The 16,825-nt window shown below is 49.1% G+C and overlaps 1 protein-coding gene across 1 annotated transcript; it reads left to right on the forward strand.

Annotated features, from left to right (window-relative positions):
* The first annotated feature begins 558 nt into the window (after positions 1 to 558).
* Positions 559 to 15,512, forward strand: LOC132511240 (asialoglycoprotein receptor 2-like). The gene is made up of 9 exons (XM_060134275.1): positions 559 to 676; positions 1,813 to 2,051; positions 6,530 to 6,649; positions 6,849 to 6,944; positions 7,615 to 7,686; positions 7,956 to 8,042; positions 8,137 to 8,282; positions 15,000 to 15,106; positions 15,356 to 15,512. The coding sequence occupies exons 2-9, from the start codon at positions 1,928 to 1,930 to the stop codon at positions 15,510 to 15,512; spliced, it is 909 nt and encodes a 302-aa protein (XP_059990258.1). The 5' UTR covers positions 559 to 676; positions 1,813 to 1,927.
* Positions 15,513 to 16,825: the final 1,313 nt, after the last annotated feature.

Below are 16,825 nucleotides of genomic sequence, written 5' to 3' on the forward strand. Positions count from 1 at the left end.
CAAACTTTGAGTTGTGACCCCAACTTGGGAAACTCAATTTAGTTGGTCATGAATTTGAATGCAAGTAGTAAGGTAAGCATTGTTTTATGAAACGTTCATCTTAATATCTACAAATTCATTCATTCAGTAAATACTCATTGAGAACCTACTATGTGCCAGGCACTGGGGATTCAGGAGAAAGTAAAACATACAAATATGCGTGTGTGTGGGTGCCTGCGTGTGTGCTCTGGATCACACTGTAAAACGTATCTCTTACTGCGAGTTACAGTGAAAAAGCAAAGCAGCCACCACTGCTTCTGTGGCTTCGCAGGAATGCCAGGCTATTGGAGTGTGTGGCTACTTCCTGTGTGTCAGAAAGTTACCCCAAGAAAAGCACAGGCCAGTGTCCCAAACCCTTTTCAGCACAAGGGGAAACACAGGCAGCTTTATAAAAGGAACTCTGCCCGCAGCCTGCAGCTAAGTTTGGCGAGGGTCAGAAAATCAGGGAAGAAAACCGGGTTTTCTTTCCCAAGCTATTGTTCGCGCGAGAGTAGACGGCGAGGTGGTGCGAGAGTAGATGGCAAGTTCGCGCGAGAGAAGACGGCAAGTTCGCGCGAGAGTAGACGGCGAGTTAATCACGCTTCTCAGTTCATGGAGGCACGTCTTCCTCACAGGACTGTGAAGACCCCCTCGGATGGTATGCCTTTTTTCTTCTTTATCCGGTTTTGCCTCCCAATTTCCCTACCCACCTCCACCCGGGTCAAGTCACTTAATCTCCCCAAGGCTTTATTTCCTCCTCCGTGAAGTGGGAACAGCAGAAGACCCACCTTCTGGAGTGAGAGTTACCTGAGAAAAGGTCTGTGGATCATTCAGCCCCATGGCTGGGTGTGAGGACCGAGGTTTATGTTGCCAGGGCCACAGAAGGGGCTTATTTATGAGGTTGAACCCCTCCTGCCCACTGCCTTCTGAAGGGATGCTCTTCCCTCGAACTTTGGGTCCCTGAGGGGCTTTACTCCCCTCCTGGAGAGTGAGGCCATCTGGCCCAGAGCCGGGGAGCCTGGTGGCTGATGCAGCAGGACGTGGCGGGGTGCGCCTAGGCTCAGATGCCGGATTGGGCAAGAGCACAGAAGCGACCCGTCTGATCCTGGTCAGGGATATCTGCCCAACAATTCTGGGAAATTCAGAGGCGGGAAGTGAAAGGGGGGAGGGGCAGAGGGGGAAGAGCCAACTGCACCCCGGCCCCTCCTGGCCTGGCCCCCTCCCAAATGTGCCATGAGGAGTGAGGTGACTTGCTTGTGGGGGAAAAGCGGACCAAAGAGACCCCTTCTCTGTGAGGGACAGAGACAGTCCTGCCCCCCACCCCCATCACGCTTTGCCTGAGTTCCAACCACTTCTGTTTACCGTCCAAAGTCCCAGGGGCAGGAGATGCCAGGTTAGAAGCACTTGGACACTCAGACACACGGGTTCAGGGCCCTCGCCTGGACAGGCCCCCTCCCCTTCCCTCCTTTCCTCTGTGAGCACCACCTGCTCCACTTCTGGCTCAAGCCCCTCCTTCACCCTGGGGCCTGGGCTGCCTGGGAGACTGGAGAGTCAGCCCTCCAAACCTGTAGCAGGTAACCGAGGTCGGGAGGCAGGCGGGACCGGGGTGTCTGGGATTAAAGAGACCCTGGTTCAGAGAGAGTGGGGGGCTGATGGGAAGATGTGGGGTGATTTGGAACGTATGGAGGGGAGGCTTCCGGCCATGTCAAGGCCCAGGCATCTCCTGAGGAAGGATGGAACCCAGCTGTATTTCAGCCCCACACTTCCCGCCAACCTCAGATCCAACCCAAACAGTTGCCTCGACCTACTATCAGCCTCCGCCTGAATTAGCGTCTTAACACAGCATCAAGCCCGAGCTCAGCCCCAGCCCCAGCCCCAGCCCAGGTCCAGCCACAGCCCAGGACCCAGCATGGCGAGGGACTTTCAGGACATCCAGCATCTGGGCTCTGAGGAGAACGACCACCAGTTTTGCAGAGGTGAGGGCCCAGGCACTCGCGGGCGCAGTCCCAGGAGAGAAGATCCATTCTGGAAAGGCAAGTGTCTAGTGTCTGGGGCTTCGCTCCACCTTGGTCTAGCTCCTGGTCGCCCTCTGTCCCTCCGAGGTCTCTGTCACATTCACTCTGTGACCAGGGACTGTCCCCTGACCTCACCTCCTTCTCCACCCCCAGGACCCCAAGAAAGGACCCCCTCTTCCTTCCAACCTAGGTAGCGTGTGCCGTGTGTGTGTCTGTGTGTGTGTGGGGGTGGGTAGGTGTGAGTTGGAGGGAAAGAGCACAGAGATTCTGGAAGATTCCCACTTACCCCAAGCCCCCTGCCTGGATCCCTCTAGCAAATCTTGACCGAAGGCTCCAAGTGTCTGAGAGAAGGTTTTCAGGTGAGAAGGATCTGAGCAATTCTAGGCTGAAGGGCTGGAGCTGGGGTGGGGGAGGGGTGTCAGGCGTTCGTGCTGGTGATGGAGTGAAGCTCTGTGGAGACCAGGAGGGGTTGGGACTCGAAGCTCAGGGAGGAGGATTGGTTAGCCTGGGCTGGGAGGAGGGACCTCTCAGTCCTGAGGCTGGCAGACCAAGGGAGGGCAGGTGCTCTCGCAGGTGAGGGTGGGAGCTGGGCAGGGCAGGAACAGCAGGAAGGACAGGTATTCCCACCACACTTCTCCTTTCCTGGGGTAGCGGGCTGGCAGACCTTTCCACCAGGCAGTAGGCTGCATGGGGAGAGGCCATATCTGTCTACTCCCCTCTGCACCGCCGGGGCCTACGTGCTGCCTGGTATGTAGTGAACACTCAAAAATGATTTTGGATATTGTTGAATCTTCTGAAGACAAGAGGATTCAGTGTTTAAACAGGAGGCTTGGAGAGAGTCTAGAGGTTTTGGATTTCGTGGGAGAGGGGGCTCACCCAAAAAAGACCTGGTGGACAGCATTGCAGGGTGAGACCGAGCAGGTGCAACCATCAGTACTTTTCTCTCCAGCAGCCTCTGCTGCCTTCATGTGGGCTGTGATAAATGGAATATTTATAAATGGAATATTTCCTGCCATATCAATAAACAAAGGATGTCACAGTCATCAACATTGCAACCCTCCAATGGGAGCTGGTGAGCCCTGAGGGAACTCGGGGCTGAAAAGAATACCTGCCATCTAGCAGCCATCAGACTGCAGCCACTCCCTGCGGTGAGCCCTGAGGAAACTCAGGATGTGAAAATACATGATACCGGCCCCAGATGGCTGAGGTGCATATCAAAGGGATGATTTCAGTGAGCCCAGACCCCTGCATCTTCCCATACATAGAAAAGCTCTTAACTTGAGATATCTGGTTTTCTTTAATTAACAGTAATCTTTTGATGTTCCCAACTACCAGCCCTTTGTTGCAAAACCTCTATATATCCTGGCTCCTCCCTTCACCTCCTCGGGGCAGTTTCTCAGAGTTATCTGTCTCCTGGGCTGCAGTCCTCATTTTGCCCCAAATAAAACTGAACTCGAACATTTTTTTTAAGTCAACAGCTGACATCTGCCACCTGCTTACCAGGGACCACATTCCATTCTTCCCCAGCCTTTATATGCCTATAGTTTTCAGAAGATTTAGAAATATATTGGCCATTATTTCCTCCAAAAATTTTTCTGCATCCCTATCTCCCCTTTCCATCAAGACTCCAATTACACATATATTAGTGATCCCACAGCTCACTGGTGGTCTTTCTAGTTTGGAAGGAGGGGTGGGAATCTTTTTTCTCTTGGTGTTTCTTTTTATATAGTTATTATTGCTATGTCTCTAAGTTCACTGATCTTTCCTTATGCATGTCTAATCTTCCACTAATTCTATCCAGTGTATTTTTCATTCCAGACATTGTAGTTTTCATGTCTAGAAGTTCAACTTGGGACTTTTAAATATCTTCTTTGATAGCCAACTTAATTTTTGAATACAATAACTTTTAATGTCGTTGTCTGTTAATTCTAACATCTGTGTCAGTTCTGGATCAGTTTTGGTAGATTTATTAACCTCCTCATTATGAGTTGTGTTTTCTGGCTTCTTTGTATGCCTGGTAATCTTTGATTGGATGCCAGACATTGTGAATTTTACCTCCTTGTGTGCTGGATATATTTGTATTCCTCTAAATATTCATGAGCTTTGTTCTGGGATGTGGTTAAGTAACTTGGAGTCAATTTGATCCTTTTGGGTTTGCTTTTATAATTTGTTAGGTGGGTTGGGAACTTCTTGGGTACTCTACCCAGTGCCCTGTGGGTTATGAGATTTCCAGTCTGGCTTGTGGGAATAGGCACTATTCTTGGCCCTATTCCTGCCAGGCACTGTTCCCTAAAGCTTTTGGATTGTTTTTCTCCTGGCCTTGGGTAGTTTTCCTTACACGCATGTGTTGATCAGTACTCAGCTGCTTGCTTGAGGGAAACTTTCCCCAGATCTCTGGGATTCTCTCTGCAGCTCTCTTCTCTGATCCTCTGTCCTGTGAATTCTGACCCTTTGGTCTCCACAGACTTCCAGCTCCATCTGGGCTCTGATTGGATTTCCCCTCCCAGCCCTGTGGCCTGAAAACTTTCTCCCAGCAGGACGCTGGGGCAATCAGAGGGCTCACCTTGTTTGTTTCCTGTCTCCACAGGGATCATTGCCCTTTGTTTCCTGAATCCCAGTGTCTCGAAAAATATTGTGTCTTACAGCTATCTGTCTTTTGTTGTGGTTGTTTCTGGGAGGAGGGTAAATCTAGTCCCTCTGGGTCCATGTTTAGACCCGTTTTTTTTTTTACTTTCAAACTTGCCTGTGCAGCACTTTCTATGTTTAATTTCATTCTCAGAATAATCCATTCAGGTAGCTACTGTTCTTACCCCAATTTTTAAAAATCGCAGTAAGAACACCTAATATGAGATGTACCCACTTGACACATTTTTAAGTGCCCAGCAGCCCATTGTGAGCTCGGGCACCATGTTGTACGGCAGGTCTCTGGAACTTATTCAACTTGCATGACAAATTTTATACCCCTTGAACAGCAATTCCTCATTTCCCCAGCCCCTGGCAACCACCATTGTACCCTCAATTCCTGAGTTTGACTCTTTTAGATTCCTCATTTAAGTGGACATGAGAAAACGGAGGCGCCCAGAGGTTCAATGACTTGTCTGTGACCTCAGAGCCAGTTGGTGGCACAGCTGATCAGCCGTGGAGGGTCTGGTTTCAGGGTAGAGGTGCAGGGATAAATGCTGAGCTGACCCAGAGTCAGGGGTTTATAGGTCATAGGTCAGGTTGGGAAGCAGGACAGGGGCCCGCTGAGTGGATGGTGCTGGAGAGAGCAGTCAGGGCTCAGCCATGGGGTCCCCTCTGGGTGGGGAAGACTGTGGTCTGGGAGAGCTTCTCTCCCAGGGGATTGAGGGGGTGAGGGATTGTTGGGGGTGAGAGGAAAAGGGGAGGATATGCTGAGAGGGGGGAGTGGGCAGTGGGGTGTCAGAGACATGCCTGCCTGGGTCAAGAGGAAGGCTGGGTGTGGCTGACGTGGAGGAAGGTGACAGTCCTTGGTGTGAGGGGTCAAGAGTTCTGGGTGGATGAGGGGGTGCCTGGTTGTGGAGAGAGGGGGCTCAGGGTCCAAGGCAGGGAAGAGGAAGTGTTCTGTTTGCAGGAGGAAGACACAAAAGCAGGAGCCCACGGCTGGGAGGACAGCCACTGCCAAGCCTGCAGAGTTGGCAGGAGGGGAGAGGCCAGCTCTGCGTGTGTGAAGATGTGGGTACACGAGTGTGAGAGCGTGTGAGTGTGTGAGAATGTGTGTGTGTTACGTGTGCTGCAGTATGTGCGAGAGTGTGTGAGAGGACGGGCATCTTAGTGCGTGTGTGAGAATGTGCTAAGGAGAGTGTGTGCACGCATGAGTGAAATGAAAAATGCGTGTGTGATTATGTGTGTGGGGGGGGATCAGGGCTCAGCTTGGTCACGGGGGACGGAGAGGTTTCTGTGAGATGATTGAGCGCTAAGGGGAGAAGGTTTATGGTGGAACAGAGGTTTCTGGGGGGCAAGGGCGGAGGGAAGAGGGCAAGGAGGCCCTGAGTGGTGGGAGATGGGAGGATGGGCTTGGGGGGCGGCCCCTGGGGAGTGGTCCATGGTGGAATGACCCTGACTTAAGGATCCCAGTGGAATCGGGGGCAGTTGTCGCAGTTTTGGATTTGTCTGAGGGGCCCAGACAAATTTTAAGACGGGGTCTAGCCTCTAGGACCCCCAGGTCCAGGGTCAAGGCTGTGCACACAGATGATGTGAATATCACGTGCATGTGCATCATATGCCTCTGTGTGTGTGCATGTTTGCATGAGTTCCTGTGGGTGCGAGTGTACAAATGTGTGTGTGTGTGCACGCTGCGTGAACGCTGGGGTAAAGCCCATTGACTCCCCCAATAGCACCCCCATCTACCTTCCTCTCGCCCCCTCCCACCCCAAGGCTGTACGTCCTCAGGCTCTGTTCCCCTGATGCTCAATGACACTGGCTTTCCAGCTCCCCTGCCTCCGATGCCCCTCGTCCTGACACCCCTTCTCTTGCAGGGATGCCGCCTCCCCAGCCCTTTGTCCTGCAGCGTCTCTGCTCCCAGCTCCGCCTCAGTCTGCTTGTCCTGGGCTTCAACATCCTGCTGCTGGTGGCCGTCTGTGTGATGGGGTCCCAAAGTAAGGGTCACAGGGGTGGGGCAGCAGTGGGGGAGGCGATACAGGCAGTGCTGGGGGCAATGAGAGCCACGATAGGGGAAGAGATGGGGGCAGTGCTGGGGCAAATATGGGGGCAGTGCTGGGGTGGGGAAGGGGACAGTCAGATGGATAGTGATATGGAACACAGCGCAGCCCACTTCATCCTGTTCTGTCTGACAAGGAGCACAGCTGCAAGTGGAGCTGCAGACTCTAAAGGAAACTTTCAGCAACTTCTCCTCGAGCACCTTGATGGAGATCCTGGCTCTAAGCTCCCATGGTGAGTGGGAGTGCCCCTAGGGGAGGGACTGGGATGGGCTGGATGGTCAAGGAGCTGGTTTTTCAGCATGGGTTTGCTGGACTCCGTGCTGGGTGCCCAGTGCTGGATCTGCAATAGGGGAGTGTTTGCGGGGTGCTGGGGGCAGGGTGTGCACAGATGCGGGCAGATAACCCAACCGGAGAAGCTGGGCAAGGCTTCTAAGGATGCTGATTCCTGAGCCGAGGGTCCCTGAAGGATGAGTAGGTGTTAGAGTGGAGGATGGAGGTTAGAGCCAGGTAGAGAGCAGAGTCTGTGATGACCGGGGCATGAGGAAGACCACTGCACATTCTGGGACTCTAAACGCGTCCAGTGTGGCAGGAGGTGTGGGCCAGAGAGGTGGGTAGGGGCCAGGCCATGCAGGCAAGCCATGCTAACTCGTGAGACTTTATTTTGAGAAAGTGGGAATCCATCGGAAGGATTTAGCAGTGGACAGGCCTGTGCAGTTTACGCTTCAGAAAACCATTGCGCAGCATCGGGAAGAGTGGGCGGAGTCGGGGAGACCAGTGGGCGGGGCACGCAACGTCCCATGTCAAGGTAAAGGTGGCCCAGACTGGTGCTCCAGTGGTGTGAGGATAGAGGGATGTTAGGGATGCGGAACGGAGGGAAACAGTTTAGCTTTCCTCTTTTTCAGGAGGCAGCGCCGGTGACAAGGTGACATCTCTGGAAGCCAAGCTGGAAAAACAGCAGCAAGACCTGAAAGCAGGTCAGAGACTGTCCCTTGAGTGAGTGAGTGAGAGAGAGAGAGAGAGAGAGAGAGCGTGTGTGTGTGTGTGTGTGTGTGTGTGTGTGTGTGTGTGTGTGTGTGTGTGTGTGTGTGTGTGTGTGTGTGTGTGTGTGTGTGTGTGTGTGTGTGTGTGTGTGTGTGTGTGTGTGTGTGTGTGTGTGTGTGTTGTGTTTCCCCAGCCAAATGCTGGAGTCCTGGTAGGTGGGCACACACACTGCCCACACCATTGTCATCATTTTGGCCCCTAGATCATGCCACTTTGCTGCTTCATCTGAAGCACTTCCCGATGGATATGCGCACGCTGGCTTGTCAGCTGGCATTCCTCCAGAGCAACGGTAGGGACGGGGCGGGGTGTGTGTGGGTCTCCAGTCCCTCCTGCCTGTCCCGTCCAGCTGGATCTCATCTCCCTCTGCCCCCCAATGCCTTCAGGCACAGAGTGCTGCCCCGTGAACTGGGTGGACTATGAAGGCAGCTGCTACTGGTTCTCTCGCTCAGGGAAGCCCTGGCCTGAGGCTGAGAAGTACTGCCAGCTGGAGGACGCTCACCTGGCGGTCATCAACTCCAGAGAGGAACAGGTGAAACCGTACCTTTCCCAAAAGCAGGAGGAAACCTTGGGAATGCAAACTCTGGGAGGCTGGGTCAGGCTTGTTTTGTTATTTTTTCTAACCTGAGGAAGAATCCAGAAGCAGAAGTCTGGCCCAGATCTGGGAGATCCATGATGGAATCTAAGCCATTGATTCTAAGAGGTGGGAGATTACAGCCCGGAGCTGGGGCAAAACACAGGAGCCAGGTGACCGGGTGATGAGGAGCACGTCAGGAGACAGAATATGTGGCAGGATGAACTAAAGGGCCGGGACTTGGGTGGAGAACACAGTGGAGCCACTGAGAGTCCCTGCTTGCTGTGTGCTGGCCTTGGCATGTGATGGTCCCTTGGGTGAACGGAACAGAGTGGGCGGGATTCCCAGAGACTCACCGCTGTGGGTTACAGGGTTCCTCCAAAGCACCCCAGGTCTCCCTTCCTGATGCTATCACCAGACCACAACCCCAAATGGCAAGTTCACAGGGAAGAACCAACCCCTTAGAACGGGTGGGGCATTTTTGGGAAAAGTAAATGGTAATATTTACTGAGTCCTTACTATGGGCCAGGCACTTTTATATATCTACTTTAATCCTCACAACCCTATGGGGTAGGCATTCTTGTTATCCCCACTTTGAGGGGCATAGAGATGAGGGAACTAAAGAGCAGAGAGGTTAAGTAACTTGCCACACATTCTGCATGGTAGAATGATTCCAAACATATCTTGCTTTACCAATCAGGTTGAAATTGCCAACATTCTATCAGTATTGGCCTATAAAATATCAATTTCATTTGGGTCAACCTAAGATTTCAGCAGTCTGTGATTTGGTCCACAAAATTTCATGCCGGCTACAACTTCATGGTGGATGGGTTTGTACCTTCATCATTAAAAAAAAAAAAAATTATTTATCTGGTTGGTTGCACCAGGTCTTAGTTGTGGCTCTCGGGCTCCTTAGTTGCAGCAGGCGGGCTTCTAGTTGCGGCATGCATGTGGGATCCCTGACCAGGGATCAAACCCGGGCTCCCGGCATTGGGAGCGCAGAGTTCTATCCACTGTGCCACGAAGGAAGTCCCCCCCTTCATCATTTTGAAGTGAATGTCAGTGTCCTGTTTAATGCTTTTTGCCTTGAATTCATCTTCATGTGATATGAATAGACTGGTCCTTGATTTCGCTTGCATTTGCTTCATGTATCTTTGCCCATCCTTTTATTTCCAACCTTTCTGAGTCTCATAGATGAGTCATTCTCAGCCTTCGCAGTATATTGTAATCTCTTGAGGAATTTAAAACATATTGACACCTGGTCTTACACTCAAAGATTCTGATTTAGTTAATTTTGGATTCATCCTGGGCACTGAGATTTTTTAAGGTCTCCCCCCGACCCCACCCGTGTGATGCTACTCTACTGTTCAGCTAAGCTTAAGGTATTTCTCCTACAGGTTGTGTATAGTTGTTTTTGGTTTTTGAAAACTCAGTATGTTAGAGACTGTTTGCCTTTAAGAGGTGAGTGTTATCTCATTTACATTTCTTCTTCTTTTTCTTTTTTTTTTTTTTTTTTTTTGCGATAAGTGGGCCTCTCACTGTTGTGGCCTCTTCCCGTTGCAGAGCACAGGCTCCGGACACGGAGGCTCAACGGCCGTGGCTCACAGGCCTAGCCGCTCCGCAGCATGTGGGATCTTCCCGGACCGGGGCACGAACCCGTGTCCCCTGCATCGGCAGGCGGACTCCCAACCACTGCGCCACCAGGGAAGCCCTATTTTTCTTTTTTTAAAAAATTTATTTTATTTATTTATTTTTAGCTGTGTTGGGTCTTCGTTGCTGCGTGCAGGCTTTTTTAGTTGTGGTGAGCGGCGGCTACTCTTCGTTGCGGTGAGCAGGCTTCTCATTGCAGTGGCTTCTCTTGCTGTGGAGCATGGGCTCTAGGTGCGTGGGCTTCAGTAGTTGTGGCACGCGGGCTCAGTAGTTGTGGCTCGTGGGCTCTGAGCTCAGGCTCAATACTTGTGGTGCACGGGCTTAGTTGCTCTGCGGCATGTGGGATCTTCCTGGACCAGGGCTCGAACCCATGTCCCCTGCATTGGCAGGCGGATTCTTAACCACTGCGCCACCAGGGAAGCCTGAAGCCCCTCTTTTCTTTTTTTAACTGAAGTATGATTCACAATATTGGGTTAGTTTGAGATGTATAGCAAAGTGATTCAGTTATATATTTTTTTCAGATTATTTTCCATTTTAGGTTATTATAAGATATTGAATATAGTTCCCTGTGCTATACAGTAAATCCTTATTGCTATCTATTTTATGGATAGTAGTGTGTATCTGTTAACCCCATACTCCTAATTTATCCCTCCCTGCCTCCCTTTCCCCTTTGGTAACTATAGGTTTGTTTTCTGTGTCTTCTGTTTGTGAGTCTATTTCTGTTTTGTATATAGATTCCTTTGTATTATTTTTTATATTCACACATAAGTGATATATAATATTTGTCTTTGTCTGACTTAGTATGATAATCTCTAGGTCCATCCATGTTGCTGCAACATTTCATTTTTTCATTTTTTTTATGGCTGAGTAATATATATATATACATACATACATACATACACCACATCTTCTTAAGCCAGTCATTTGTCAGTGGACACTTAGGTCGCTTCCATGTCTTGGCTATTGTAAATAGTGCTGCTGTGAACGTTGGGGTGCAGGTATCTTTTCGAATTAGAACTTTTGTCTTTTCCAGATATATACCCACGGGATATACCCACAGGTGGGATTGCTTGATCATATGGTAGCTCTATTTTTAGTTTCTTAAGGAACCTCCATAGTGTTTTCCGTAGTGGCTGCACCAACTCACATTCCCACCAACAGGGTGCGAGGGTTCCCTTTTCTCCACACCTTCTCTAGCACTTATTGTTTGTAGACTTTTTGATGATGGCCATTCTGACCAGTGTGAAGTAATACCACATTGCGGTTTTGTTTTGCATTCCTCTAATAATTAGCCATACTGAGCATCTTTTCATGTGCCTGTTGGCCATCTGTATGTCTTCTTTGGAGAAATGTCTATTTAGGTCTTCTGCCCATTTTTTTTATTGAGTTGTTTGCTTTTTCAGTATTGAGCTGTATGAGCTGTTTTTATATTGGGGACATTAACCCCTTGTCAGCTGCATCATTTGCTAATATTTTCCCCCTTTCCATAGACTGTCTTTTTTGTTAAGGGTTTCTTTTGCTGTGCAAAAGCTTTTGTTTGATTAGATCCCATTTATTTTTGCTTTTATTTCTTTTGCCTTGAGAGACTGATCTAAGAAAATATTGCTATAATTTATGTCCAAGAATATTTTGTCTATGTTCTCTTCTAGGAGTTTTATGGTGACATGTCATATATAGGTTTTTTTTTTTAATAAGTTTATTTATTTATTTATTTATTTTTGACTGCGTTGGGTCTCTGTTGCCGTGCACGGGCTTTCTCTAGCTGCCGCAAGCGGGGGCTACTCTTCGTTGCAGTGCGTGGGCTTCTCATTGCAGTGGCTTCTCTTGTTGCAGAGCATGGGCTCTAGGCACTCCGGCTTCAGTAGTTGTGGCTCACGGGCTCCAGAGCACAGGCTCAGTAGATGTGGCGCACGGGCTTAGTTGCTCTGCAGCATGTGGGGTCTTCCCAGACCAGGGCTCAAACCCGTGTCCCCTGCATTGGCAGGAGGATTCTTAACCACTGTACCATAGTCCCAATATGTATAGGTTTTTAAACCATTTTGAGTTTATTTTTGTATATGGTGTGGGGGAGTGTTCTAATTTCATTGATTTACATGTAGCTGTCCAGTTTTCCCAGCACCAATTGTTGAAGTGACTGTCTTTTCTGCATTGTATATTCTTGCCTCCTTTGTTGTAGATTAATTGGCCGTAGGTGTGTGGGTTTATCTCTGGGCTGTCTTACTTACATTTATTTTAAAATACATATCTTTAATCCAGTCTTTTTTTTTTCTGTTTTGTATGCTGCTTTTGTTTTCTGCCATTTGCTATCAGAGATTTATTATTTTTGTTTTCTCCTCTGTGTTATTTTGGACTAGATGTAGCCTGTATTTCATTATACTAGTAATTACTGTCATAACTTTATTTTTTTTATTTATTTATTTTTGTGCTACGCGGGCCTCTCACTGCCGCTGCCTCTCCCATTGTGGAGCACAGGCTCCGGACGTGCAGGCCCAGCAGCCATGGCCCACGGGCCCAGCTGCTCCGCGGCACGCGGGATCTTCCTGGACCGGGGCACGAACCTGCGTCCCCTGCATCAGCAGGCGGACTCTCAACCACTGCGCCACCAGGGAAGCCCTACTGTCATAACTTTAAATGATGGGCTGAAACTTACTGGCTTCAAAAATAAGAGGTTATATAACTTTCCATATGAAAGATGAGGAAACCAGCACACCTTCACATGCCTCACTCTTCTCTCTTTTTTAAAATTGAGATATCATTGACATTTAACACTGTGTAAGTTTGAGGTGTACAGCATGCTGGTTTGATACATTTACATATTGCAATATGGTTAATACAGTAGTGTTAGCTCTCACCTTTATCATGTCACATAATTATCATTTCTTTTTTTGTTGAGAACAATCAAGAACTAGTCTCTTAGCAACTTTGAGGCTTATAACGCCTTGTTCGTTTCTCTCCCACATTCCTTAAATGTTTGCACGAATAGTTGGAGTCTTTTCTGTCTTTGAATTTCATTAACCTCGTCCAGATATATCTCAGTGTTGCTCATTCTCTGTATTTTTACTCTGAGGCCAGGAGAGTCCTTTTAACACATAAAGTTAGGTTTTCTAACATTTTGGAAGATTTTCTTAAGCCCTGTGTTTGAAAATTTTTTCTTGACCATTTGTTCTCTTTTCCTCTGGAGCACATCTTCCAAAATGATCTCCATTGTCTGCCCCTATAGCCATCATCTTATTGCTATTTACTTCTATCTTTCTCTCTTTTCCTCTGTATTCTGGGTTCTTTTCTCAAGCCTATCTTTTGTATTTCAGGCTTGTTTTTTTTGCTGAATTGCTGGGGTTTTTTGTTTTTAATGTACTTCAAAATTTTCTCTTCAATTTCTTCCCTTTACTTTTCATTGTTATCTTTCTTCTTTGATATATTGTTTCATATTTTTATGTCGTTCATCTCCTCTTCAATGTTTTTGAGGATGTAAGTTGTTCTCCAGTATCCTCTTATGTTTTGAAACATGCCTTCTTTACAAAGTATATTTTTCATCTCTCTTTTGATAATCACAGTGCTTTTTTCTTCCTCCTCTTCCTTTCCATCCTCTATTTTTGCACAAGTTCCATGATAATACTCCCCTGTGCTACTTCTTTGAATGGGCTGAATTCTTTCTTGCCTGTTATTTACTCATGAACAGGGCAGATGCATTCTTCTGGACTATCTTCTTCAATCATTTGGCAGTATTTCATTCTTCCCCTCAGTCTTCAACACAGAGGGCTGGATACTGATGATTTGTATTCTTTGTTCAGTTATTCAGCTTCTTGTGATGGTGGGAAGAGGGCACTGGGGCAGGTGGCAGCAGCGAATAGAATATCTTGTCTCCAGTCACTTTCCCTCCAGCTCAGTTGACTCCCTTGATTTTGGGGAGCACCCCTACCAGCCTCTGAGGGCTGTCCCTTCATGCACAGGATGTCGACCTATTTGCAGGATTCTGGAATTCAAAGGTGCTACTGTATCTGCCTTTAGATGAGGTGACTAACTGCAATCTTAGTTGGGTCTCTAGGACATGAGAGTGGAATTAGGAAATTTTCCTCCAAATGCAGTTGGAGACCTTTCATATGCTGTCAAAGAGAACTGCTACACGTGCATGTTGGTCACCCATCCTCCTGTTTCCTTCATAAAACAAGGTGATCACACCCTCCCTCTGCTGCCCTCCCAAACCAGGGGACTTAAGTTCCCAGAAAGGGCCATATCTATAAGAGAAAGCTGCTCGGATGTCTGTTGTCCTAGGAGGTGTGCATGAACCCTGGCAAGCTATCTCAAAGACAACTTGTGTCCCAGCCCTTGCCAGCTGGATGGCTGGGCTGCCCCTCGCACATAGGGCATCTTCCTATTTTCATCCAGACTGCTAGACTCCATGTAGCCAAGTCATAACAGGGCTGGCAGTGGGTCCAAGCTTGGAAGCTCTGGGGCCTGGAAAACAACAGAAATGACAGCTATACACAGAAGCAGGAGCAGATAAGTGTACATGAGAGGCGAGTGAAACTGAGATCCTTAATGGGTAACTGGGGCCCATGGGGGCGGCAGGGGCCGGGGTCAGGATCCAAGAGTTTGAGGCTGTGAGCAGAAGACAAGGAGAAGCCTAGAATCTGAGTCTAGCAGCCGTGCGTTAGGAATAAAACGGGAGGCCAGGTCAGGGGGCAGCGGTCATGAACTCAGGCACTGGATTGATGCTCTGGGTTCCACGATTACCGTGAGTTCCTTGACCTCACATGTAAAGTGTGAATCATTAGGGCGCCCAATTTAGAGGGCTTTATGAGATTTAAATAAAATAATCCTTGTAAAGCACTTAGTGCAAGGTTTAGCCCAGTAAATATTCACTAAATGCTAGCTATGGTTGCAGAAGAAAAAGCAAGGAACTAGTGTTGGGAGCTGCTGCTTCAAGGTGGCAGCAGATCAGGCTGGGGAGGGCTGAGGGAACCATAACTGATGCCTGCGTGGAAGTACAAGGGACTAGAAACTTCCCTCCTGCCTGTTTTCCAGAAATTCATTGCACAACACACGAACCCCTTTCAGACCTGGATAGGCCTCACTGACAGTGATGGCTCCTGGAGATGGGTGGATGGTACAGACTATAGGCACAACTATAAGTAAGTGGCTTCTCCTCCTCTCTCCCTGTTAGTTTGGCCTGGGGATGGCCATCTCGTCTCTTCCCCCAGTACACTCCCACTCATCCCTCAGGGACCAAATTCTCCAGCCATCTTCCCCCCAGACTCCCAGACTCCAAGGCTGCAAGCTGCTGCTCCCTCAACCGCCCAAGGCCATGCGTTTCTGAGGTGGGGATGAGGGTTGCTGGGATGAGGGGGCATCCAGAGCTGAGCTCTGTCCCGCCTTCCTAGGAACTGGGCTGCCACTCAGCCAGATGACTGGCAGGGGCACGAGCTGGGGGGCAGCGAGGACTGTGCTGAGATCCGGGGGGACGGCCACTGGAACGACGATTTCTGCCAGCAAGTGAAACGCTGGGTGTGTGAGATAAAGCGGAACATCACCATCTAGGTGTCCTGACCTCCAGCAGACCTCTGACCTGCATCCTGCCTGCCTCCAAGTCCTCCACTGGGCATTTTGAAGAAAGGAAGAAGAGAGTCCTCAGAGGTGTGGGGAGGGGTTGAGGAGAGATAGAAGGGGGTGGTTGAAGAAGCTCAGACCTTGGGGAGACTGAGATCCCGCCTCCTTCTGAAAGTCACTGTAATTACTATTATAATTTTTGGCCTCCTCAATGGATTAGGAAAAGGACAGATACTTGAAACTCTGCGTGGTTTGGTTATTTGGAACTGGGAACTGTAGGGTACAAAGAAGAGGGAGGGAGAGAGTCTGGAAGAGAGAAAGCTTAAGTGCTAGATGGCTGTCCTTGACACCTAATCTTGAAGACATGGGTCAGGGAGGGGAGGGAAGAGGATTGAAACAGAGGAGGGCCCCGTGGAAGGCACTGGTGGGGGCGGGGAACTGGTTGGGCTGGGGCTGGAGGGTCTGCCCACACCCTGAGGGCTTCCCTGCAGTTGGGATCCCCTCCAGAAGAGGTTCCAGGGAACACCCCTGCTCCACTGTCAGCCTGGGAACTGTGAACTGGGCTGGCGAAGGTCAGTGACAAAGGTGTGCTAAGAGAAGGAGGATTGGTATGACCCCAGATAGACCTAGACGTGTCTCCAGCACATGGTGTCTCCAACAGTCTCCACAGTGGGTAAACTGCACCTTCCAAGATCATTCTGAAATTGACCTTAAAAGAGTCTGTAATCAATTAGATTAGTTGGTTTTATTTTTATTACAAAAGTAATATATACTATTAGTTAAAAATGTTTCAAACGCACACACACACACGCACACTGGGAGTCTCCTCCTCTCACCCTTCCCACTTCTCCGCAGAGTTAACAATTTTCATGGATATTGTATTAGTCAAGGTCTCCAAAGAAACAGAACCAATAGGATGTATATGTACCAATAGGAGATATATTGGCTTATGTGATTATGGAGGCTGACAACTCCTGAGTTCTGCAGGTGAGCTGAAGAGCCCCAAGGTTCCCATCTGAGTCTGAAGCCTCAAGAACCAGGAAGAGCCAATGTTTCCATGTGCCAGTTTGGAGAGGGTCAGGCAGGAAGACCTTTCTCTTACTCATGAGAGGGCCAGCCTTCTTGTTTTCTTCTTGGCTTCAACTGATTGGGTGAGGCCCACCTGCATTAGGGAGGGCAATCTGCTTTCCCAATTCAAATGTTCATCTCATCCAAAACGCTCTCACAGACACACTCAGAATAATGTTGGACCAAATATCTGGGCACCCTGCGCCCCAGTCAAGTTGACACATAAAAATGAACCA

This window comes from Lagenorhynchus albirostris, chromosome 20 (genome assembly GCF_949774975.1).
Source record: "Lagenorhynchus albirostris chromosome 20, mLagAlb1.1, whole genome shotgun sequence".
NCBI classification, from domain to species: domain Eukaryota; kingdom Metazoa; phylum Chordata; class Mammalia; order Artiodactyla; family Delphinidae; genus Lagenorhynchus; species Lagenorhynchus albirostris.